Source organism: Molothrus aeneus, chromosome 23, assembly GCF_037042795.1.
Source record: "Molothrus aeneus isolate 106 chromosome 23, BPBGC_Maene_1.0, whole genome shotgun sequence".
NCBI lineage: Eukaryota > Metazoa > Chordata > Aves > Passeriformes > Icteridae > Molothrus > Molothrus aeneus.
In genome coordinates, this window is record NC_089668.1 from 1,262,393 (window position 1) to 1,287,112 (window position 24,720).

At 47.3% G+C, this 24,720-nt stretch overlaps 1 protein-coding gene across 1 annotated transcript; it reads left to right on the forward strand.

The window, feature by feature from the left end:
• The first annotated feature begins 1,970 nt into the window (after positions 1–1,970).
• Positions 1,971–23,690, forward strand: MYOM3 (myomesin 3). The gene is made up of 36 exons (XM_066564847.1): positions 1,971–2,077; positions 2,218–2,292; positions 2,872–3,037; positions 3,402–3,559; positions 4,899–4,994; positions 5,619–5,707; positions 7,198–7,242; positions 7,440–7,580; positions 8,079–8,240; positions 8,492–8,633; positions 8,722–8,921; positions 9,179–9,232; positions 9,375–9,502; positions 10,102–10,285; positions 12,119–12,293; positions 12,837–12,958; positions 13,481–13,668; positions 13,779–13,905; positions 14,305–14,483; positions 14,558–14,672; positions 14,943–15,099; positions 15,412–15,521; positions 15,962–16,006; positions 16,129–16,265; positions 17,314–17,458; positions 17,942–18,001; positions 18,669–18,736; positions 18,966–19,076; positions 19,697–19,784; positions 20,402–20,440; positions 20,604–20,709; positions 21,444–21,607; positions 22,165–22,201; positions 22,310–22,332; positions 22,420–22,475; positions 23,394–23,690. Exons 1-36 carry the CDS (start codon positions 1,971–1,973, stop codon positions 23,688–23,690), a joined length of 4,296 nt encoding a protein of 1,431 aa, XP_066420944.1.
• Positions 23,691–24,720: the final 1,030 nt, after the last annotated feature.

Below are 24,720 nucleotides of genomic sequence, written 5' to 3' on the forward strand. Positions count from 1 at the left end.
TGGATTCGCAGGCACCTGTCCCAGGGCAGGGACCGGGCAGGGGGCGCTGGGTGGGCACTGCAGGAGCAGTGAGTGTCCCCAGCTGGGCCATCCCCATTGTCCAGGGAGGGCTGGCAGGGCTATATTTGACTGCAGGGTGGGCACTCCAACATGGGCAGCATTCCTCTGGGGACAGTCATCCTCGTGTCACCAGCAGGACAAGGAAACCTCCTTTGTCCCTTGCCTTGCCTGGGGACAGGGGCTCTCCCTGCAGCCTTCACCGGTGAGTTGGGTTTATCTGCCAATAAATTGCTGTTTATGCTGGATTTTGTAGGATCTCCAGGGCAGCATCAGTTGTTTTTGTGACAGCTTTGCACTGCAGAAGTGGATTGTGCTTTGTGATTGTATCTGCTTTAATGATTGTTTTTCCAGTGGTGTTATGAAAATCCTGGTTTGCTTCATGTTTTCTCACCAGACGCTGCTCTGCTTTACTGGCATGTTTAGAAAATAATCTGCATTTGAACTGAAAAGTGTAGGTTTTAATAGTGATTATAAAACAATGAAATTTGTTCAGGGAAAAATAAAACCCATTATTTAGTAAAAATGAATCTGTATCAGTAATTATTCATGAGCATGGAAACAAGGCTCTGATGCCCAGGCTGACAGGGCTCATTCTGCAGCTGAATCACTTCTGAAGACAGCAGAAACTATGAAATTACTTTTTTTTTTTCTCATAAAAGCCTGCTTCATTTTCTTCTTTTACTTGTCAGCATTTGTTGTTTCTTCCAAAGTTTGTGCCCACAAAGCAAACATTATCAAGATAATTCTGTATTTTCATTTGCATGTTGGGATATTTTGCATTTACCACAACAACCCTGCTTTTCCATGGACTGTTTATAAGAAATTTATTTACATCAACAGAAGCCTGTACAAGTAAAAAAACTGTACAAGAAAATTATACTGGGAAAAGCTGAGGGTCTGTATTTTTATCAGGTTCAGATTTGAAAGCAGCAAAGCCCAAATCCAGGTGGAAAATTTGCCAAGGGAAAATTTCAGTCATGGAACACGAGCTAGGGAAAGATTTACAGCTATGCTTGAACAAATTCTATTCAGCAACAATTACATTTGCAAAGCTGCTTTTCCAAAGTAACCTGAGCTTTTAGAGCCTGTGAACGTGCCAGGGCCAGGATCCTGCTGGGTGGTTGGGATTTAACTGTAGGGACAGGGAGATGAAGAGGAATCCACTTTAAAAATTGCCTTTAATGCCCACCCATTAGTCAGAGACTAAAAGCAGAGAGCTGTGGGTTCCAGAGCAGAGGCTGGGAACAGGATGGGAGCCAGGAGTGCCAATGTTTGCCCCTGTGCTCCACCTGTGCACTGGGATTTCTTTGGGAAGCTTTCCTTGGGAAAATCCTGCTGCTCCTGAGCCCTTCCTTGCAGGCTGACATTTGGGAGGATGCTGTTTGCTCCATGATCTTTCATCCTTTCCCTAAGAGCTCAGCAGAAACACTCAGTGATCCCTCAGGATGCAAAGGACTGCATAAAGCATTTTCCTCTTGGAGTGCTGAGCTGGGACTGCTCTGTGTGCAGCCTGGCCAAGGGGAATCACACATCTGTACCTGGGGCAGGAGGGAGAGCTCTGCTTCAGCACCTGGAACTGCTGGAGCAGCCTGGTTTGGTGGGAGCTGTCCCTGCCCATCAGATGGGCTTTAGCTTCCAAGCCAAACCATTCCAGGAGTCCTGATGAGAAACAGGAGAAACAGGAGAAAAAGCTGCCTTGAGAGACTCCATTCCTCCCCCTGATCCCACTTTCCACAGAAGCAGCATGGAGCAAACCCCTCTCACAGCATCGATGTCAGAAAATATTTTTCTATGAACTTCACTCACAGCCCCTGAACACCAAAGCCAGGACTTTAAAAGATTCTGTTGAAGTGTCTGATTTGAATGTTTTGATCTATTCCAGTAAGAAAGTTTGGCTTTGACATCCCACCATGGGAACCAGAGCCTTTTTCCACCACAGAGAGGAGGAGCAGAAGGAGGAGAGGAAACACAGCTTGGAAATGAGCTCCACAACCACGAAAAAAAGGTTTAAAACCAGGTAAGTCCCAGAGTCAGGGACAGGTTGAGTCCATCAGGTGCACACAGGCCTTTCTACACATTCATGGCTTTGTAGAATGCTGAGTTTGTGAAATGATGGAACATTATCTGGATTCTTTTCCATGAACCTGCACCTGGAAGTGAGGAAGAGGAGACCTTCAGCCTTTCAGACCTGTCGATAGCAGCTGCCCTTGCCTTGACCTCTGAAAGAGCTCAGTAAGTCAGGAATTACTGTAACTCCAATATAACCATTGTGGGCCACACTGCAGCTCTGCACCAGGGGCACAGCTCCCAACTTATTCTGCTGGAAACAAAAAGAGCAGGCTCAATCCAGAGGTTCTTCCTTTAAAAACACCAGGCCTCAACTAAAATGCAGGAAATGAAATGATGCTGCCATGTGATAATGAGGAACATTGCCCTGCTCACATGTAGGGCTGTGAGAGAAACCAGATTTTAAAGGAATAAATGGAAAATACTGACAGATTTAATTAATGAATAGTAACAAATGGGACTCTCCCTCTTTCCCAGAAAATCTCAGCCACATCTCTCCTCCCTTTGATCCTTTTCCCAGCTTCCTCCCCAGGATTAGAAGTGGCCAAACAGTCCCCACGGAAATCTGATCTCTTCTGGGGGTGCTGGTTCCTGTGGGGGATCATTCCCTGACATTCCTCCCCACACTCCATCAGCCGGTGGTTTTGTCCTTACCACTCCTGACTTAAGCAAACAAAAAAACACCCCTATAAAAAGAGAAAAAAAGTTTTATCTTGACTTCTGTTGGCTTTTACCATCATGCAGTTCCAGGGAGTACAACCTGAGAAGGGAAGCTGAGCTCCTGGAGCTGGAACAGAGGGGGCAGAAGAGGACTCGTTTTGGGAATGACATGGAGAAGATGGAAGAGGAGCTCATCAGGATCTGCAGGCAGCTCCGAGTGAGGGCTGACAGGAAGGGCCTGCGCAGGAAGGTTAGAACAGACCCCTCTGCTGGCACCAGCAGGGCTAAAGCTGTGATCCTGCACCAAAACAGGTGTTAGGACAACCCCAAAATCTGGCACCAGATGCCAACAGGGCTAAAGCTGTGATCCTGCACCAAAACAGGTGTTAGGACAACCCCAAACTCTGGCACCAGATGCCAACAGGGCTAAAGCTGTGATCCTGCACCAAAACAGGTGTTAGGACAACCCCAAAATCCCCCAACCAAAGGCCTTGCACCCCTGCCACTGAAACACAAGCAGAGGTCCCTGGTGTCAGAGAGTTTGTGTGAGATCCCCCTGCCCTGGCCTGGCCTGGCCTGGCCTGGCCTGCCCTGAGCCGTGTCTCCCTGCTCAGGCTCTGCACAAGGCCTGCCTGCAGAAGGAGCTGCTGGAGCTGCGCGCGGCGCGGGCGCCCCTGCTCTGGATCCCGCTGCGGGCACACGCTGTCTGGGAGAGCATGGATGTCACCCTGGCATGCACCGCCCTGGGCAGCCCCCTGCCACAGGCCACCTGGTATGGCACTGCCAGCACAGCCTGCCCTGGCACCGCGAGGGAGGGAGAGCTGCAGGGGGCACAGCAAACACCTCAGGGGCCAGAGGGGTTGGAGCAGCAGGGACATGGGGGCCTGAGCAGTGACAGTCCCGTGAGATCCTTCTGGGACAGGGCTGGTGCTCATGGAGGATTCCCTGGATATTCCTGTGGGATCCTTCTGGGACAGGGCTGGTGTTGGTGGAGGATTCCCTGGATATTCCTGTGGGACCCTTCTGGGACAGGGCTGGTGTTGGTGGAGGATTCCCTGGATATTCCTGTGAGATCCTTCTGGGACGGGGCTGGTGCTCATGGAGGATTCCCTGGATATTCCTGTGGGACCCTTCTGGGACGGGGCTGGTGCTCATGGAGGATTCCCTGGATATTCCTGTGAGATCCTTCTGGAACAGGGCTGGTGCTCATGGAGGATTCCCTGGATATTCCTGTGGGATCCTTCTGGGACGGGGCTGGTGCTCATGGAGGTTTCCTTGTTTCCTGAACACTCCTACAAGGCTCATTCTGGAACAGGGCTGGTGCTCATGGAGGATTCCCTGGACATTCCTGTGGAACCCTTCTGGAACAGAGCTGATGGAGGTTTCTCTGTTTGCTTTTCCCACAGGCAGACTTGGGATTTAAGTCTCAAAAAGCAGAACCTCCTCTCAGCACTAAATCACCACAACCATGCCCCAACAAGGCCTGGCTGCCTTGGACACCATGAGAGTGTCAGCATTAAACTGCTGCTGCTTCTACAGTTTGTAAAATACAACACAACTGTCACTTACTCCCTTTGTATATTAACCAACCTCAGGGGAGAGTGTTATGGACTGTGCCTGAGTGCAGCACACTCCATAAATACCAGAAATAAATGAAAGATCACCTCGAAAGCCCAATTTGCACAGTGTATTTTGATCAGTTTGAAGCGATTGGCCATTCCTCCTCTGGAAGGTTCAAGTGTGCAAACATTTGCATTACTAATGACTCGTGGGCAGCAGCTCTGCCACTGTGGGAGCTCTGCATGTCCTGTGTCCTTCCAGAACGACCTCCCTGAATTATTCAGAGAGCAAAGAGAATCTGAACCTCCCACACATCCCTGGGAACACAAGGAAGAGACATCTGTGAACTCACTCACAGGAGCTGCAGGGCAGGGGATGTAAAGCCAGGGCTGAGCAGCCACACAGGACCATGGAGGGCTCTGGGTTTCACTGCCAGACTGGTTTGGATTGAAGAGGGAGATCTGTAAAAGAGGGAATTGTGTCTGCTCCTCTTTCCTGCGCTGTTTGATGTGGGTCCTTCCCTCACAGCCAATTTCCTTCTTTTCCACCAGGTATAAAAACGGAATCCCCATCGATCCCCGCCGAGCCCCAGCAGGAAAATACAAGATGAAGAATCAGTTTGGGATGCTGACCCTGCACATCAGCAGGTAAGGGCTGTGCCCTTGGCTGAGCTGCTCCTTCAGCTGAGTGAGCCCTGCTCGCCCTAAATTCCCAGTCTGTGTGTGATAAACAATCCCAGTAATCCTTCAGGAATCCGACCTTGCCTGCCTTTAGGCTGTTGTGTTTGAGCTAAACCTTTGCTAATCTCCACAGCAGTTCACAAGGTTTAAAAAATCTATGAAAAATAAACCAAAACCAAACAAAATTAAATTGCTCAATTTACTTCTGCCCTTCTTTTTATGTATCAGCAACACGTTTTCCTTCAGGGTAAGGAATGCACATTAAGCACTTCATCAGACAAAAAAATGTGATTTGGGATGGATCAGTGTAATCAGAGCAACATTAGTTCTGATCTATGAATTATCAGTGACAGACAAATGCAAATCTTCAGTGCAATCAAGTGTTCCACAGGCCTTTTGCTTCTTCAGTACTTAAAATATTTTCCTTCTGGGTCTCAAGAGAAAAAATTGATGACAAAGTACCAAAAATCCTTGTAATTGAAAGGAAACGCAGCTCCTGGATGAAAAGCAAACATCCCTGGGATTAAAGGTGAACCTCTTTGAATTTGTCCTGTGAAATATGAAGGAGGGGAAATTTATTTTTTTTTTCAGATGCTCCATGGAAGATTCTGCTGAGTACAGTGTGGAGGTGAAGAATCCATATGGTGAAGCTTATTCCTTTGCTACAGTGCTTGTCAGGAGTAAGTACAAATATTCTTTTGGGTTTCAACTTTCCAACACTGCAGGGTCTTCCAAACATTTCCATTATTGGATAGGCACACACAGGCACTCTGGAAAAGGACAGAACAGCTTCTCTTCCTCAGTCACTTCTGGGCCCAGCCAAAGGTTTTCCTTTCAGATTCCATATGGACACAGATGTCCTTTCAGTGGGATAAAATTGTACTAAATTTAGGTGCTTATTTCTTCTATGAACCAGCCCCATGGTGGAACTCAACAGGCTCAAGAGAGTCTGCTAAAGATAAGCAAGAAATGGTTCCCCAAGAACTGTGGCTCTCAGTGGGACCTCTCAGGGCATTACTGCAGAGAATGTCCCATTCTTTCCTGAAATCAGCACCTACCAAGGGCAAATGCAAGATTTTCCTCTTGGATTTGGGCTGTTCTTAAAATGACTGGCACAAACTCCATAGGTACAAACCGTGCACAGCCAAAGCCAGACGTGGGGAAGGAAGTAAATAAACCACCAGCACTTAAAAAGGAAAATAATCTCAAGCTTTAGGAAATATGCAGAGCAGTCTTGCAGGATCACGGTTTAGCTGTTCATATTCCATCTATTTTTATTCCTGGTGCCCAGGCAGGCCCTGGCATCTCCTCCCCTGGCCCTGGCTGCCTGCAAAGGCCTCGATGCCAGGGGAGGGTCCTGGGATCCCCTTTCCCTGAGGCATCCCCGAGGGTCTCACAGGGCTCTTTCAGCTCCAGGGCTTTGTATTTCCCTCCTCTCCAGTGGTCACACTCCCCCTCATTGTTTGGTCTGCTACAGCCAAACTTCACCACTGGAAGCACAGGCTTTATTCTATGGGCACTGGTTGTGACTTGAGAGAAAAGTGCCTCAGTTTCATCCTGAGTGCAGCAGTTCTTGGCTTTCAGGCCCAGATGATTTCAGCATCACATTGTGCTGTGATGCCAAGAGGCCAGAGCAGGTGGAGGAGCTGTGACACCTCCAGAGAGCCCAGAACAGCTGATTTGGGGACATCCTTCCCTGAGCTCCAGAACTGCCTCTGTCTCAGCACAAACAGCCTTTCCTTTGGTTAAATCCTGAGCTCCCAGCCACTGGTGGTTTCCAAGAATCCCACATCATCCTCTGGGAATGCTGTTAGAACCCAGGGGTTGCTTTACTCAAATCTTTATTTAATTTGGTTTTAACTTGCCTGCTTGAAAAGGCAGAAGGCAAAGTGACAAAGCCCTCCTTAGCTCTGAATAACTGAGAGCATTTGGAGCAGGATTGCATCCCCTGGAACATTCATGGAACAATTCCTCTGCAGACACATCCCCAGAGGCTCGTGAAGGGCATCAGGGGTCAAATGAATTGAACTTTGAGCCCATGGTGACACTTTAAAGGTTCAAATCAAGGGCTGGCTTGAGGGAAAAACAGTTTGCTGAGCATCACTGGGTGTTATTAAGAAGATAAACACTCCATGAGATTGGCTAAATGTGTTTTCCTCTTCTCTTATAGAATATTATGGAAAGGCATCAGGATTTGATTCAGAAATATACAAAAGTGAGTAAATAATTGGTGTTATTATTAATTATTTTTATAGCCTGATGCAATTTGATTATTTTTTTCCCTGAGAGCTTTTCTTGTCAGCCTGACTGCACATGCAAAGTGTGCAAGGCTCACTCTAAATATATGACAATAAAAATACTGCAGGAGGAAGACTCTGAAGTCTCTTCATCATGCTGACTTTCATTGCACAGGATCCCTTCTGGCCAGAGAGGCAGATTTTGCTTTTCCACTGAAACCCTTATTTGCAAGAGAAAAGGAGCCTTTCACCCTCTCCTGTTACTTCTCCTCTGATTTACTGGAGCACCAAGGAGGCATCACCTGGTTCAGAGATGGTTTGTAGGCAACAGCTGAGTTTATGTGCATTTACCTCTGGGAATACCCCACTGGAATTCACAGCTAGGATTGAATGTTCACAGAAAAAAAAAAAAAAGAAAATTATTAAAATCCAGGATTGCTGAGCTGTTCTCAGCTCTGCTCAAGCTACAGGTGTTGCTATTTAATGTTTGTCTTTTCCCCATTGGTAAAGGATGATGCCATTGAAACGTTTTGGAGGTAATGACATTCCTGTTCATAAGAATATTTGAAGAGCCTTAGTTTGAAAAGCCTGTGGTTCTCCTGTGAGAAAAACTTCTGCATTCTCTGTGTTGTTCTGCTTGGGTCTTTCTGTGGATCAGAGTCCACAGCTGCAATTTGGAGGCACAAAAATAATCCAGGAATGTCTTAGAGATCCCTCATCCCATTTTGTGCTTTTTGAGGCATTTGGGAATAAATATCACCACTCCTAACCAGGCAAATCCAGGTGAATTTCCTTCCCCTTCTCTGCTCCACAGGGGAGCTGCTGCAGGACTCAGAGGGTCAGGAGCTGAGGTGCCAGGGGTCTGAGGCCTCTCTAACAGTGCTGTGTGCTCACAAGGAGGACGAGGGCTTCTACACCATCCGTGTCCCCTCGCTGCAGGGATACAAGGAACAGACCACTTATGTGTTTGTCAGAGGTACCTGCAGATCTCCTTTCCTAAGGTCTTGGCATAAAGGAATTCCTCCCCCCACACACAAGGAAACAGCTCCTAATTTTGTGTGTGGATACAATTATCGCAATGACCAAATCTTATTTTCATTGATGATTTCAGTATTAAAACATTGTGTTACTGGGATAGGCCCTTAAACACTTAAAATTAATCTCCTCAATGAAAATTCTGGAAGAGAAAAGAACAGAAGCTACCCAGCCTCCCCTGGTGTTTTGCAGATGCTGCAGCACTGACAGCTGGTGCCCCAGGATCCCCCCTCAACGTGAGGTGCCACGATGTGAACAAAGACTGCCTGGTCCTTTCCTGGGTAGCACCCAGTGATGATGGGGGAAGCCCCATCCTGGGCTACCTCATTGAAAGGTCTGTAAGGCATCGTGTCAGAGCTAAGAGCCCCCATTTTATGGTGGAAATAGAAGCAAGGAGCCCCGTGGGCCGTGTGTCCTTGCAGGTGTGAGGCTGGCTCGGAGCAGTGGGTGCAGTGCAGTGCCCAGCCTGTGAAGGGCTGCAGGTGCCCAGTGCTGGGCCTGGCAGAGGGACAGACGTACCAGTTCCGGGTCAAGGCTGTCAACAAGGCTGGCACCAGCCACCCTTCAAGGGCCAGTGACCCTGTCACCACCCAGGACTCCAGCAGGGACAAGAGAGTGACAGGTTGGTACCAAACCCTCAGAACCACGGGAGGCTGCAGGAGTAACTGAGTGCAGAGTGTCCAGATCGTCCCCATTCCCACAAAAGCCTCTGCCGAGCCCATCTTGGGAGTATTCTGAACAGAAAGAGCTCAAAATGCCATTGTTTGTGACATAAAATGTCTATAATTGTGCACAGAACCAATGAGCCAGCCCTGGGTTCTGTCTTTCTCCCCAGGCACCTCCTGTGGGTGGGTAATTCTGCCCTGTTTGTCATTGCAGTGATTCCATATGATCAGGGCAGGACCATAGAAATATCCAAGGATGACCTGGAGGGTGAGTTCAAATTTCCCCAAAGTGTTTGTCTCCTTCTTTATACTGAAGAATCTTAATTTATAGTGGGAGAACAGAATCCACTGTAAAAGAACTTTAATTTTCCTGCCACATTATCACTAAAGCCTTTTCTGCCTTCCCATAGGACACATTAAAATTCCCTTGCCACCCACCAATGTCCGTGCAAGTGAGGTCAGAGAGGATTATGTGGCTTTGGCCTGGGATGAACCAGATCCAAGAGGCAGAGAGCCACTGAATTACTATGTGGAAAAGGTAAGAAAATAATAACATCACACAGGAGGGGAGCTGCAGAGCAGAACCATTTCTGTCTCAAGCAGGACATGATACAGGTGAGGCCATTCCCAGAGAGGAACTGGGGAGATCCAGCCTCAAATCCAGCTGGTTCAGCCTCCTCCAGCCCCACAGGTGCCCTGAGCCATGGCCCTGACTCTGACACAGCTCAAGGACTAATGATTAACAAGGAATGGACGAGGAATTTTAACACCACAGAACAGTGGCAGAATTCTAACAGGAGGAACTGTTCCTGCCCTACAGCCCTGAAAGTGGAAAAGCTGTGAAGAACTGAGAATATCTCACTGTCCTGTTCCCCACTAATCACTCTGTTGGTTAATTAACGTCTTCTGCCCGTCTCCATTTATGCATCCTTACTTCTAACCTCCTGTAGCAAAGGGGCCCTCTGCTGCCAAGGGTGAAAAGTGTGGGTACATCAACAAGAAATATATAATTTATGGCTTTGGTTTGTGTTTTGGAGCTTTTTAAAATTCCTTTCCTACAAAGCCCAGCTTTGTTATTGGTCAGGAGGGTTTTGTGCTCACTTTAGGAGTTGTAAATCATCTCCTTTTCCTTTGCAGTGTCTCGTAGGCAGCAGCTCCTGGCAGATGGTGAACCTGGAGACGCCAGCGAATTCCCCAAGATTTGCACTCTTCGGGCTGGAGAAGGGAAAATCCTTCCGGTTCCGCGTGCGCTCCGTCAACAAGTTCGGCATCAGCAATCCCTCGGTGCCCAGCGCGCCCGTCCCCGCCGGGACACAGCCCGGTAACAGCAGCGCTGCTCTGCCGTGCCTGCGCCAGCCTGCAGAGGGATGGGCTGCCGGGAATGAGGGAATTCCCTCTAAACCTCATGGTTTTAACTCCTGCACCAGCCTGCAGAGGGATGGGCTGCCGGGAATGAGGGAATTCCCTCTAAACCTCATGGTTTTAACTTCTGCACCAGCCCTGCAGAGGGATGGGCTGCCGGGAACAGGGGGGGATGCTCTCTAATTTCATGGTTTTAACTTCTGCACCAGCCTGCAGAGGGATGGGCTGCCGGGAATGAGGGAATTCCATCTAAACCTCATGGTTTTAACTTCTGCACCAGCCCTGCAGAGGGATGGCCTGCCAGGAATAGGGGGGAATTCCCTCTAAACCTCATGGTTTTAACTCCTGTACCAGCCCTGCAGAGGGATGGCCTGCCAGGAATAGGGGGGAATTCCCTCTAAACTTCATGGTTTTAACTCCTGCACCAGCCCTGCAGAGGGATGGGCTGCCGGGAATGGGGGGATCCCCTCTAAACCTCATGGTTTTAACTCCTGTACCAGCCCTGCAGAGGGATGGGCTGCCGGGAATGAGGGGGATCCTCTCTCTAAACCTCATGGTTTTAACTCCTGTACCAGCCCTGCAGAGGGATGGGCTGCCGGGAATGAGGGGGATCCTCTCTCTAAACCTCATGGTTTTAACTCCTGTACCAGCCTGCAGAGGGCATGGCCTGCCGGGAATAGGGGGGGATCCCCTCTAAACCTCATGGTTTTAACTCTGCTCTGCCGTGCCTGCCCCAACCCAGGGATGGGGGGCATCCCCTCTAAACTCAGGGTTTTAACTCCTGCACTAACCCTGCAGAGGGTTCCTAGTGCAAGGCAAGTAAAATAAAACTCCAAACGTCACGGTTTTAACTCCTGCACCAGCCCCACAGAGGGCTGGGCTGCCAGCAATGAGGGGGATCCCCTGCCCACGCTCCCCTCTAAACTTCATGGTCTATGGTTACACAGCAGTACTTTGATATAAGGAAATCTCTTGAAGCCCTAAATCCTCCTTTAATTGGTTTGCAGTTGGTCAGGGCAGTGTTAATCTGAGCAAGCAGTGAGCGGGGAATTACATTTAATAGAACAGGAACAGTGGAAGCCTGTGTTTAATCCAAGGATGCTTCCAGCATGGTGTGAGGGAGGTGACAGTGTGGAAGGAATGCCAGGAGCCTCTGCAGGGCTGCTTTGGGCTGTTTTCTCCCTGGACTGAGATTACAGAAAGAGGGCCACAGGCTCCTGCTGGTGTTTCTCTTCTGCAGAGGGATGAGCACTGATCTTTATTTGTGTGCTGTCCCACACTGAAGCTGCTCCAGGGTTCACTCATAGATGGAAATGCAGAGGGGAGCAGGTCCCAGTTCAGGGTGGAGCCAAGGACAATCAACAGATGAGCTTTGTTTTTCCTCTGCTTCAGAGGAGGCTGTGTGAGGTAACTACAGGAATCAGTGAGAGAGGAAGAAGTCATCTGGCAAACCAAGCACAGATCCTGTAGAGTAGAGACCCCTGTCCATGGCATTTTGCTCTAATTCCACTGAATCCCAGAATGGTTTGGGTTGGAAGGGACCTCAGAGCTCATCCACAGGCAGGGACCTTCCACTGTCCCAGATTGCTCCAGCCCCATCCAGCCTGGCCTTGGGCATTTCTAGGGATGGGGCAGCCAGAGCTTCCCTGGGCAACAATTTGAAAATGGTGCTGTGGAAAAGGTGAATAAATCAAACAGGCCAACTTATTTATAATACTTTGGACTTTTTTAAATTATAGATTTTAACCCTCACTACTTTTGTCTTGTGTTTTTTGTTTCTTCCCTTTTTTAGCTCCTCCACCTCCACCATCTCAGGTTTTGGCCTTCAGAGACACCAAGACATCTGTTGTTGTGCAGTGGGACAAGCCCAAGGAGGGCCCAGAGCCCCTTGGGTATTACATCTACTGCCGGGAGACGGGCACGGAGCAGTGGCAAACAGTCAATAACAAACCAGTGACAGGCAGCCAGTGAGTGCAGCTCTCTGCTCTGCTGAGGGATGCCAGGGGCCCAACCTGGATTCCTCTGTTTCTGCCTGGAGTCGTGTTTCAGATAAAAAAAGACCTTCCTACAGTCCCCAGGCACAGGCTGGCAGGCACAGCAACAGCAGGGCCTCTCAGAGGGTTCAGGATTGCTCCAGGCCTGGGCTGTACAGCCCCACTGAGCCTGGGGCACCAGCAGAACCACATTCCATGGGTTGGCCTGTTTTCCACTAGAGTAAGTTGGTGTCAGTCACATGCAGAATTTACAGTCACTCTCCAGCTGTGGGGGTCACATAGCAAGCAGAAAAAGTCCATTAAAAAGTGCTGTTTATCTCCCTGCCCAGGGTGATTCATCTCCATCTGATCCATACCCACTGTGAGTTATCTGGAGCCATTTCATGTGACACATTCATTTGTAATGACAAATAATGATTTTGCAAGAACTAAGCCTTATTAAAGTGTGTTGATATCTGTTTCAGCGCTGTTTACCTGTGCACAGGCAAACACAAACATATTAATTTGCTCTCCCAGATTTACTGTTCCTGGGCTGCAGCCTGGAAAGGAATATGTGTTTTGTGTGAAATCTGTCAGTGATGCAGGACTGAGTGAGAGCTCACCAGAAACAGATCCCATCGTTGTCAGGCCAGCAATTGGTGAGTAGTGACCAAAATGAAACCCCTCCAACCCTACCTGTCAGGCACAGCCACCACTGCCTGCTATGGTGACAGTGTCTGAGAAACAAAACAAAAGGGAACTCATTTTCCTGTACCCTGCAGCTTCTGCCATCAATTACACTTGCCAAGCGTGGACAGAGTTAACTAATTAGCATTTTGTCCTAGCAGTGTGTTACATCTGTGGTGTTAACTTGGCTCTGGGTACAAGTGACCATTTAAAGTGCTCAGTTGTGTGATGTCTGGAAACCAACATTGGGAATTTCCCAGGAAAATTAGAAAATCCTACAACGACACCATCCATGAGCTAACCCTCCACGTCCCCCATTTTATCAACCCCCTGCTCCCACCTTTTCTGCCACACAAACCCTAAAGCACCAGGCAAGGGACCTCGTGAGACACATCCGAGGCTTTTGCTGTGACTCCCAGGTGAGACCGTGGACGTTGTGCTGACACTGCTGTTCTGTCTGTCCCCTGCTGTTCCGTCTGTCCCTCTGTGCCCAGCCTGTCCCTCGGCCCCTCGGGACTTTGTGCTGCTGCACTGTGGCAAGGCTGAGATGACCATTGGCTGGAAAGCGCCGAAGCACAAAGGAGGAACAAAGATCCTGGGATATTTCCTGGACCAGCACGAGCACTCGGAGCCCGACTGGCACGAAGTCAACGCTCGGCCGATTCCTGGGCGCGTCTGCACGGTATCCATCCGGGGCACAGCTGGGAACAGCTGCACCGAGGGTGAGCTGGGCTGCTTCTGCTCCTTCAGTGTCCTGCTGGACTGACCATGCCTGTCCTTCTGCACCCCAAGGTCAGCAGCCTGCAGGAGGGGCACCTGTACGAGTTCCGTGCCCGTGCCATGAACAGGGCTGGAGTTGGGGACGTGTCCGAGCCCAGTGACCTGTTCAGATGTGAGGAATGGACAATGCCAGAGCCAGGTATCCCTCGTGGAAAACCATCCAGGAAAATGTCACCAGCTGAGCTGGTTATCTCCTCACTCTTCCAAGGGATTTCTACCACAGAAATGGTTGCTCCCAGGACAGAAAAGCACAAAACACTTCCAAGGGTGTTGTGATGCAGGGTGTTGTTCCATACATAGAGCACCCAGGTATTTTTAATAATATTGTTTCCAGAGAATGAAGAATCAGGATCTAAACTCTAAATCCTTTTCCTTACACCACAGCAAATACCATTAAGGCAGCTGGTGATGCCATTTCATAAACCTACCCCTAATTACCATAGAAACCATCCCCTACAGACCCACTACTCAAGTGCTACCCCAAGCTGTGCTCTCTGACCCCAGCCCAACTGCAGTTTCCCTGTTCCCTCTGTGCCAGGCCCTCCTTACGATGTCAGGTGCACGGAGGTGAGGGACTCCTCCCTGCAGCTGCACTGGGAAGCTCCTCTGTACCTGGGGGCAGGGCCGGTCACAGGGTATTTCATAGACCTGTGCGAAGAAGGCTCAGAAGAGTGGAAACAGATGAACAAGCAGCCCACAGCCAGCACCCACATGAAGGTCTGTACCTGCCCTTAGTGTCCTAGTGCTGCTTGTCCTACTCTGACATGAATTCCTGGTGGTGTTCCCTGCAGGTGTCACACCTGGAAACAGGCAAGTGCTACATTTTCCGAGTACGAGCGCTGAACAAGGCTGGAGTTGGACCCCCTTCGCTCCCCTCCGACCCTGTGGTGGCTAAAACCAAACCTGGTATGAAGCTAAAAGCCATGAGACTGGGCCACTCTGTAAATAAATGTATGACCTGGGTGAAAATCTGCTTTGTGATGCATCAGCTGCTTGTTTCACAGCAAGAAACACTCAGTAAAACGATGATGAACAAATCAAGCTGCCCAAATTAATTAGCTCTAACTGTGCTCTGTGTGGTTTGGTTTTGGGGGTTGTTTTTTGAGTCAGACGTGCAGAAGCTCAGCCCTGATCTGCTTTGGTAAGGAATGTTTTGTGGGTTTTTCACACATCCAGGCACAAATGAAATTGAAGTCGGGGTGGATGAAGAGGGTTTCATTTACATGGCCTTTGAAGCTCCTGAGAAGAATGACTCCTCTGAATTTATCTGGTCAAAGGACTATGAGGGACCTCCAGATCCTGAGCGAGTCCAGATTGAAGAGAAAGGCAATAGGTGAGTATCTAATGCACACTGAGAAAATGCACTGGTGAGTAAAGAACACATTGAACACCAAGAAAAGCCTGAAGCCAAAAGTTTCCCTGTCCCTTCCCTGACTGCCAGCCCTGGAGCCCATGAATGAGCTGGTCAGTGCCATCTGGGAGTAGCTGCCATCCTGTCCCCAATATCTTTACCTTGCTCCTCAGAGTCAGTTATAAATTCCAATGAGTTCCACACTTCCTGTTCTGGGTGTATCAAATTCTGTCCCAGGAGACATCATTTCTGAGGAAAAGATATAATTTTTGCTATTATTCTTTTTACTTCTAGATCAAAACTGATACTGAAAGAACCCTCAGAAAAGGACCTGGGTGTGTATTCAGTGGAAGTCACAGATGTAGATGATGATATCTCTGCCAGCTGCACTTTAACAAAAGAAGGTAAAAACTGCTAATTGCCAACAACAAAAAACTAAGGTGCCCTCATTTTCTAATCTTAGATGTTTAGAGGAAAGTTTCCTGCAGAAGGATAGTGAGTGACTAATGTCACTTAATGGTATCACTAAAAAGATGTTTCCCATTCCTTGAAGGCTCAAGGGCAGTTTCTTTTACAGTCCCCTAAGGAAAGATTCCATGCTCCTGCAAAGTCATTTTTCCACTGCAGTTCAGATTTCACATTTGGCTACACTGTGACAATGATTTATAACTTCAGCACGCTCCCTGAATTGATCCCAACAATTCCCTTCACCACCTTTTCTAGTCCTCCCCATTACGGAATGTTTTATCTTCTCTTTGACGTGAAGTTCATCAACCAATTAAATTAAAATGATACAATTAATTTGTTTTGGCTGAGTGTTGACTTTTAATTCTCTGCATTTCAGATCTGGACAAGTTATTGAAACGTAGCCACGAAATCAGGAACCCACGTAAGTTGAAGCGGCAAAAAGCCACGAGCAGGGGCCAGCCTGGGAAAAGGGAAGCCAGCAGAGGCCTGGCTGGGCCAGGAGCTGGGCCTGGGATTCCCCTGGTGCTTCTCTCTGCTCCCCAGTGATCAGGCTGATATCTGGCTGGAACATCGACGTCCTGGAGAAAGGGGAAGTGAGGCTGTGGCTGGAGGTGGAGAAGCTGTCCCCGAACGCTGAGCTGCACCTGATCTTCAACGACAAGGAGCTCACCAGTACCCCAGTAGGTTTTATTCTGCATTTCATCCTGACTTACTTCCCCACTGCTGGACATGGCACATTCCCAGTTTTCTGAATTGCCATCAGATATTTTGATGGGGATTTTGAACTGAATGCAGGCAAATCTCATGAATTCTAAGAGCAGATGGGAGAGATTTATTTCTCAGTCCAAAGCACTGAAAATAACCCTGTGTGTTACAGCACCCTCCAACCTCCTCAAACATCCACAAAAATGTTCAGGCCTCCTCCTTGTCCTCCCATATCAAATTAATATTAGAACATTTAAAAAATACTTGGAATGAGAGGACCAGAGGGGAGAACAGTTGAGAATGAAGCACAAATATAAATCATGGGCTGTCAGCTCAGTGCAGAGCAGCAGTGCCCAGACAACAACCAGGACCCCCAGAACAAAGGACAGGTCCAGGCCAGAGCAGTTCAGAGCTGTCAGTGCCCTGCTGGGGGGGTTAAATCAACATGTAACACGTTCATCCAAGGCTTTATCTCTTCTAAAATCTGTCTCCTCTCCACTGGAGAGCTGACAGGGATCTGCACCGTTTATGAGGCTCCTTGCAAGGACAATATTTGCTCAGAGCAAACAGGCAGTGAGGCAGAGTGACGATGTTTGTGTTCAGGCACTCCTGGTGCAGGAGCTCAGTGGTACCTGCACCTCAGCAAGAGGGGAAATATTCCTCACCCTGGCCAAGTGTGGAAGTGCACATCACAGATTACAGCCAAATGCAACACTCCCATGCCTCTGACAATCACAGCTACTCTGGTTTCAGCCCTGTAGTACCCATGAGGGAAGGATGGTCTGGGTTAGGTGGTTTTCCAGGACTTTGTCTCTGCTGGAAGCAATTCTACCATTCCTACACACATAAATAACAGATGAATCCCACAGCCTGGCACAGCACAGAGCTCTGCCTTCCTCATCCTGTAACATGAGGGGAGTTTATAAGGATACAGGTATAAAATAACTGCAACATCTGCTGTGCCAGGAGCAGCTCCACTGTGGAAATCTCTTCAGTTTCTCCTATTTCCTCTGTTTTACACAGACACACAAAATCAACTTTGTGAAAGAGAAAGGTCTCGTGGAACTGATAATCCAGGATTTCTGTGCTGATGACAAAGGGATGTACACAGCCCAGCTCAAAGATGGGAAAGCCAAAAATCAATTCACTCTTGCTCTCATAGATGAATGTAAGTGAAATTCAGGATCAAATATAGACTGCCATGCTCAGTGGAAACTTTGTGAGGCACTTAAGGCGCCAAAGTATTTCCAACAGTTCTAATGGCACACTGGGAATGGGGAGAGCAAATTTTAGCCCAGATTTAAAGTCCAGGAATCATTTAAGAAATGATCTGAATCTCCCTTTACCATAAATTAAAGCTTTTAGTCTTATAAATAGGTGCTTGATGATAAAAGCAGTGTGCTGAAGTGGAATGCTCAGTTCTTCCTTCCAAACATTTTACATATTAGCTTGCAGTGGTGAACTGTGCCTTGGCAGCAGAGTGGAGACTGTGTAGTCATTTATCTCAGGGCAGGATCAGCCTGGAAATTCAGTGTATTTAGCAGCAGGTTCGCTGCACTAAAGGTAATAAGGACAAGGAGGAAATATCTCTATTGTAGAGGGAATATCCAATAATGGGGGGTTGTTGACTTTGTCCTTTGCTGTTCCATAGCTTTTGCTAAAGTGGCAGAAGAAGCTGAAGCAAAACGGAGACAATGGAAGAAAAAGCAGGGTAAGGTCAGCCAGAGGTTAAGGACTTGTCAGAATGAGGCCAGGATGGCAAAAATGAATTTATTTCACTCCATCATCTTTTTAAACACAGTATTCAAGCTGATTAGGACACCAGGATAAGACTCCTTGTTTTCACATACTTTGCCCTGCCCTTAAAAATCAAATAATGAACTAGTTTTAGCCAAGCTAGGCAGATTTATCAGTGGAGATCTTCTGCACCAGTGCTGTGGCACTGAACACTTTCAAACTCTGAAAACTGCCCAACCTGAATACACATTCTGTAATTAAAAACCGGGATTTCTAGCTACGTTTGTAAAGATCCATGCATTCCACTTTCACCTCCCATCTTATGTTGATAAATAAAGAAGTTTATAAAACAAGTTCATTGGAAAAATACCACAATTGGAAATGTGATTCCCTGCTAGTGAGGCTAAAAATATTCGCTTGTTAGTGCCTGTGACAGCACGTTATAAATCCAGTCTCTTCTCGGGTTCAAAGCTGCCCAGAATGGGGTGAAAGGATCCAAAGGAATTTATTTCAGCTTCCCCTCCCTGTTCGCTCGAACCTCGGGAATTCCCAGGTGCACTGCGGGAATCCAGCACTAGATGGAACCATTCCCGCAGGAACTCGCCAAAGGCACCACGAGAGAGATTTCATTTCTTTTCCAGGTCCACATTTCATAGAGAACCTGACATGGAAAGTTTTGGAGAGCTGTGAAGTGCTCCTCACCTGCAAGGTAACAGAATTCCTTCAGCACTCAGTTTTAGGTGCAATTTTCAGAGGATATGAGCAGTGCAAATGCTTTGCTGCAGTGACTTTAAGGAGATGGTTTCTTTTGGGCAGAAACTTTAACAAAGAAGGGAAATTCTCAGATTCTGGAGTAATGTAAGTGATGATTCATATTAGGACATCCAAGAATTAAGAAATCAAATGGATTTTGACTTCTAAATATTGACTTCAAACAGGCAACAAACCTGAGGAAGGACACCAGCTTCCAGTGGTTCTTCAATCACAAGGCACGAGCTGGTGGAGTGTTTGATCCACAGACTGGGATGGGAACTCTGCAGATCCCAAAGGTGAAACACCAAACAGCTCAGGGGTCCACAGGAAAATGGCAAAAAGAAAAAATGGGCTGGTCTTATTCATATTCCATGTGGGTTCTGGGCAATGCCCACTGAGTGAAAGAAACGCTGAGAAAAGCAAAGCAGGAGAAAGTTCTCATGTTCCAGTCAGGCTCTGAATCTGAGGTCAAATGCAGTTCGTGGCAGGGGGTTGGAACTAAACAATCTTTAAGGTCCCTGTCCAGGCTGTGGTTTGAAGCTCCTAATAGGAAATCAGATGTTTGTAACAGTGGGTGGCCGTTCCATGTTGAACCCACCCTGAGGGGCTGGAAAGAGCCAGTTTCACACAGGGACTGAGGCAAAAGCTGAGCTACTGACCCCCAAAACCAACAGCTTCTGAACCAGACCCCCTCTCCTTTCACGGGAGCTTTTGGGACAAATTTACCCTTTTCCCCCTCATTTCTGCTCAGTTCAACCAAACTCACTGGGAAGGAATGAATCTCAGCTTTTTCCCTTTTCCAAATCCTGCCCTGTTTCAGTGATAGGGGAGATTTCTGTGGGAGGGGTGTTGTTTGTTTTGGCCTTTGTGTGGGTTATTTCAATCAATATTACACACGCACACACGTGTTTGGTAGGTAACCAAAGCAGACGAGGGCCTGTACAAAGCAGTGGTTTCAGATAACCGAGGAGAGGACTCCACCCAGCTGGACCTCACCAAAGGGGGTAAGAGCACCTTGGGTCACACAGTAAGACACGTTCACACCCCTGCCGTGAGTTCGTTTTGGATTTAAACCCAAATATCCTCACTTTCTGTAAAACCTACATGTCCTAAGTGCTTTTACAGGAGTTAAAACCCACACAAAAAAATGACTGGTCAAATTTAAAGAGTTTCCTGCTCTACATGCTGCTGTCATTTCCACCTGCAGTCATTTCTCCAGCCAGGACTGCATCATAAATTCTGCCAAGCCCCACAGATAAAAGCTCAGGGATGTTTCAGTCACTCCAACCCAGAATCAATCAGAAGGTTCTGCTGCCCAAGATTAATTGCTGCCCCCACATCTGGAATCCATCCTGTGAACCTGGTACATAAATCTCCTGTCTAGGAGGCACATGGTGAGTGGGAAGGAAGATAGGAGCATCTAAATTTAGTAAGAAATGCCCAGCATCTGAAAACAAATGAATCAGAGGCAAAAACTCCACTCCCAGTGAGCTCTGCCACAGAAAAAGACAGCAAATAACCCGTGGATATAAAACACCCCAAGCACAGTGAAATTCATTGGCAGATTGGAGGTGCTTTGCTGTGATTTGTGTTTCTAGACACTTCAATCTTTGTCTTTCAGCCTTTGAGGAGCTTCTGAAGGAGCTGTGCAGGATCAGCGGTACGTGAGCTCCCAGCAGAGGGGAGAGCTGGGAAGGCACAGCCGTCCCTGGCTGTGGAAGCAGCACAGCTCCAGCCCTCCCTGCTCCTTGGCTGGGGTTTTGTCCTGAGCAGGGCAATCTGGGCATTCCTCCTCGATTTCAGTCTCTGTCTTACACCACCAGCTCTTTCTGCCACACCTCTGAGAATTCAGCCTACTGAGGAGGGCATCAAAATCTACACAGATGTCAAGTACTACACAGACTACATGAAAACCACCTGGTACCACAAGTAAGTCCCAAAAAATATCTGCAAAGCTTCTGGAGGGCTGTTCCTTGGAACTGTTTTTCCAAAATTAAACATTTGGGCCTGAGCCCATAAACTTTTTCAGGCAGCTGTGGATTTGTCTGAGTAAGGGCTGAAATCCACAATTCACTCCCATCCTGGAACATGTCTGGGAATTCCAGAGTGCAAAGTCATGTTATTTTTATGGTAGCACTGCAGAAATATTTAGAAGTGATCATCTTTCCTAGAATAATAATGATGCTGCACTTATGATACTGCTCAGTTACAGCCTCCTTGGTTACAGACAGAATTTTTTCAAACACTTTATTTTTACTACTTCATCTTTTCCTAAACCACTTTCTTCCCCCACTCTGAATAAAAAATATTCCCAAAATGACAAAATTCTTCCCAAACACTGAATAATTTAGCCTCATAACGTCTTCCTAAATAGAGAGCTGGTGTTTTATTAGATACCACCCACACATGTAGATAAGGAGGTGAACTTTTAATAACATTCAAGGGCTAAATACTTACAAATATTCAACATCTAAATGGGATTTAATCCCTTAAATAAGAACGAGGAGGTCTTTTGTAGAGTTTATGAAGCTCTGGCAAACTGCCTCCAAGTCCAGCCCCATGGGATTTCCTCTTTCCATGAAATGAATCCGGACTCCCACTAGAAAAAAGTGATTTCTCAGCTCTGCTAACCAGGACTGAAATGCCATCCCTCGCTCACTCAGGGAGAAACAACTGGAAAGCCGTGACAGGACGAGAGCTGGGAGCACCATGAACCAGATCTGGCTGCACATCCTGGAGCCCAGGGAGGCTGACAAGGGCAGATACACCCTGGAGATGTTCGATGGCAACAGCTCCCACAAACTGTCAGCAGACCTGGCTGGGCAAGGTGAGCTGAGGCACTCCTGAGCTGCTGTCCAGGAGCCCTCAAAGCTGGGCAGGGATTCCCCTCTCCCTTCTGGAGCTGGAGCTGATTTCCAAGTGGAATCCTCGTGGAATTGGGGTGAGGAGGACAGGGAAGAGGCCACAGAACATGGAGAGAGGGGAAGTGGGCAGGAGAAAGGACTGAGGCCTTTAGGGAGCCTTGGCAGTGCTGGGGAGAGGATGAGAGCAGGGCAGCTGCTCCTGGATGGGTCCAAACCCTCCCCTGGACAACGGAGCTCACAGGTGGCATCTGGGAAAAGAGAACTCCCAGGTTTACAAAGGCTTTCCCAAACTGTTGGAGGTTCTTTCTCCTCTGAACTTCTCTTTGGGAAGAGAGAACTCACTCCCACTTATTTCAACAGTACACAGAGCTGTGATTCCTTCAGGCAGGGGCAGGTACCATCTAGAGGATAATTACATTTATCCACGTAATCCCAGCACTGGTAACAACAACATAATGCTGAATCTACTGAGTCAAACAAAACTAAAGGCAACTTTCCCTAAAACCTTTCATTCTTGCAGCTTTTGAAGATGCCCTGGCTGAGCACAAGAGGCTAAAGTAAGTTCCTCCTAAATATTTTCACAGCTAAATCTATTTGGAGTCTCACATTGTACATTAGTATAATGGCTAATAAATAAAACCACAATCATTTTCTCTCCCTTTCAGGGAAGCAGCAATAGCAGAGAAGCGTAAGTAAATGAATCTCTTCCCTTCAGTGAAACAAAGGCAGGTTTGCTGATAAGAAAAACCAAAAGGTTCTATTTGTTCACTCCCAGGCCGTGCCAGAGTTGTTCAAGGTCTGCCAGATGTTGCCACCATCATGGAGGACAAGGTAATATTGAGTAACTCCATTCATTCCTTGCACAGCCACAGAGGGATCACTGAGGGGAGGAAAGATCCTTCCTGCAGCTTTTCTGAGCTGCTGCACTGCCTGAGGTGGGAAGTGGTGCCCTCCTGGCTCACCTTCACTGCCAGACCCTTTCTGTTGTCCCCCCTTTTCACAGGATTGGACTCTGAAGGCCTTCAGGTGCTGGGCCTGATTCTCCCATCAGCCCAACTCCCTGCTTTCATTTCTGAGTCACACTTCCCTTTACTCAGGCAGCACAAAACCCCTGCCAAGTAACTGCAAACTCACCATGAGCCTGTTTCAGTGCCACCTGACAGCACAGGGAGCTATAAAAAACCAGTGAGACAAACACCAGTCAGGCCCAGTGAATTCAGACAGGTTAATCCTGATTGTACTGGAGAAAATCAGGAAAAGGAATATCAGATATCAGTGTTGGAATGTCACCTAATGAAAATGTGAGAACGGATTTTTATTGTTCTTCACTTAAAAGATGTGTGGATGTGGCACTTGGGGACAAGGTTCGGTGGTGGCCTTGGCAGGGCCTCAATTTTAAAGATTTTTTCCAATCTAAATGATGCTGATTCTATGAACTGAATTTCCCTGCACATTTACAGCTCCACAATCCATTTCTGTTCTATGAACTGAATTTCCCTGCACATTTACAGCTCCACAATCCATTTCTGTTCTATGAACTGAATTTCCCTGCACATTTACAGCTCCACAATCCATTTCTGTTCTATGAACTGAATTTCCCTGCACATTTACAGCTCCACAATCCATTTCTGTTCTATGAACTGAATTTCCCTGCACATTTACAGCTCCACAATCCATTTCTGTTCTATGAACTGAATTTCCCTGCACATTTACAGCTCCACAATCCATTTCTGTTCTGTCTCACCACAGACCCTGTGCTTAACTTGTTGTGTGTCTGGAGACCCCTACCCAGAGATCACCTGGTTCAAAAACGAGAAGGCCATCGAGTTCAAGGACAGATACAAGATGGATGTGAAGGGCTCAATGGTCACAATCACCATAGAGAGAGTCTGCAATGAAGACACAGGAAAATACAGCATCTATGTCAAGAATAAATATGGCTCTGAAACAGGGCAGGTCACCATCAGTGTCTATAAACACGGGGAGATCCCAATAGCAACAGAGCAGGAAGTCCCAGCTGGGATTACCACAAAAAAGCCAAAATGAATGAATTGTTTCCTTGAATTTGAAAGGAATTTAACTCCTTCAGATGCCTTTTGGTGTCTGTGTTTATTGTAGCAATATTTCAGTGGTTTGGCAGTTGTTACAGAACAATTCTGTGTGTGTGTGTGTGTGTGTGTTCACATGTGTGTACACTGCATGTTCACCTTCCACAGAGACTCTGCCCTGGTAAATCTGTGTGGGAAATACCAGAGGATCCACACGTGGGGCTTTCAGCGGAGGGTTTTTGTATGAAATCACTACATGTAACAGATTTTCTTGTAGCCTGTGTGTGTGTGATTAAACTCAACCCCTTGGTTACACCTCAGCACTGCTGTGAGTACATCCATGGTGAAATCACTCCACCTGTGGGTGCATGGGAAGTCAGCACATGTTCCACACATAAAAATGACCCTGCAAATCAGGAATCCTCACAGGTAAATGTAATTACAAATCTGGTTCTTTCTGTGTGAACCTTCTTTAAAATTACCTACTAAAAAAGGGGGGTGAGTTGGTAAGAGAAAGCTGAGCATTGGGTCTCTATTTAAATAGAATGAAAAGCTAACTTAGAGAGGTCACCCACCCCTGGGATACAGGCTCTGTTTGAATTAAGCAATCTAATTGCAAGACACATCTAATGAAAGCCTTCCAAAATCAACAGTGAGGCCTGCACAGACAGCAAGGAACAGCACTCGAGAGCTGGAGTGAGTGAAGAAATCCTTGTGCAGTTGGTGAGAAGAAAAAATAACACATCCTATTTGCTTCCTGCATTCACTCTCCAAGCAATGTTCCATGTTTTATCTTTTATCTTCTATTAAAATAAAAATTTAAAAGAAACTGAGTTGAATTCAATTCCATTAGATGCACATCACTGACATCTGCTGGATAAAATCATCATTCATGTCCCACTCCAATATGATTTTGCCTGTCCTCAAGCCATGGGAGGCCCACAATTTTAAAAGAAATAGAATGATTTTATTCATTTATTTTATTCTTTCATTAAGGTTCAAGTGCTCACAGCAGAGAACACTGTTAT

What these genes read in the sequence shown, in the direction of transcription:
- MYOM3 (XM_066564847.1), top strand. Translation starts at nt 1,971, where the DNA reads ATGGGAACCAGAGCCTTTTTCCACCACAGAGAGGAGGAGCAGAAGGAG. An exon ending in CCCCGCCGGGACACAGCCCG is followed by an intron (nt 10,286 to 12,118) that starts GTAACAGCAGCG and finishes TCCCTTTTTTAG; the next exon opens with CTCCTCCACCTCCACCATCT. An exon ending in CGTTGTCAGGCCAGCAATTG is followed by an intron (nt 12,959 to 13,480) that starts GTGAGTAGTGAC and finishes CTCTGTGCCCAG; the next exon opens with CCTGTCCCTCGGCCCCTCGG.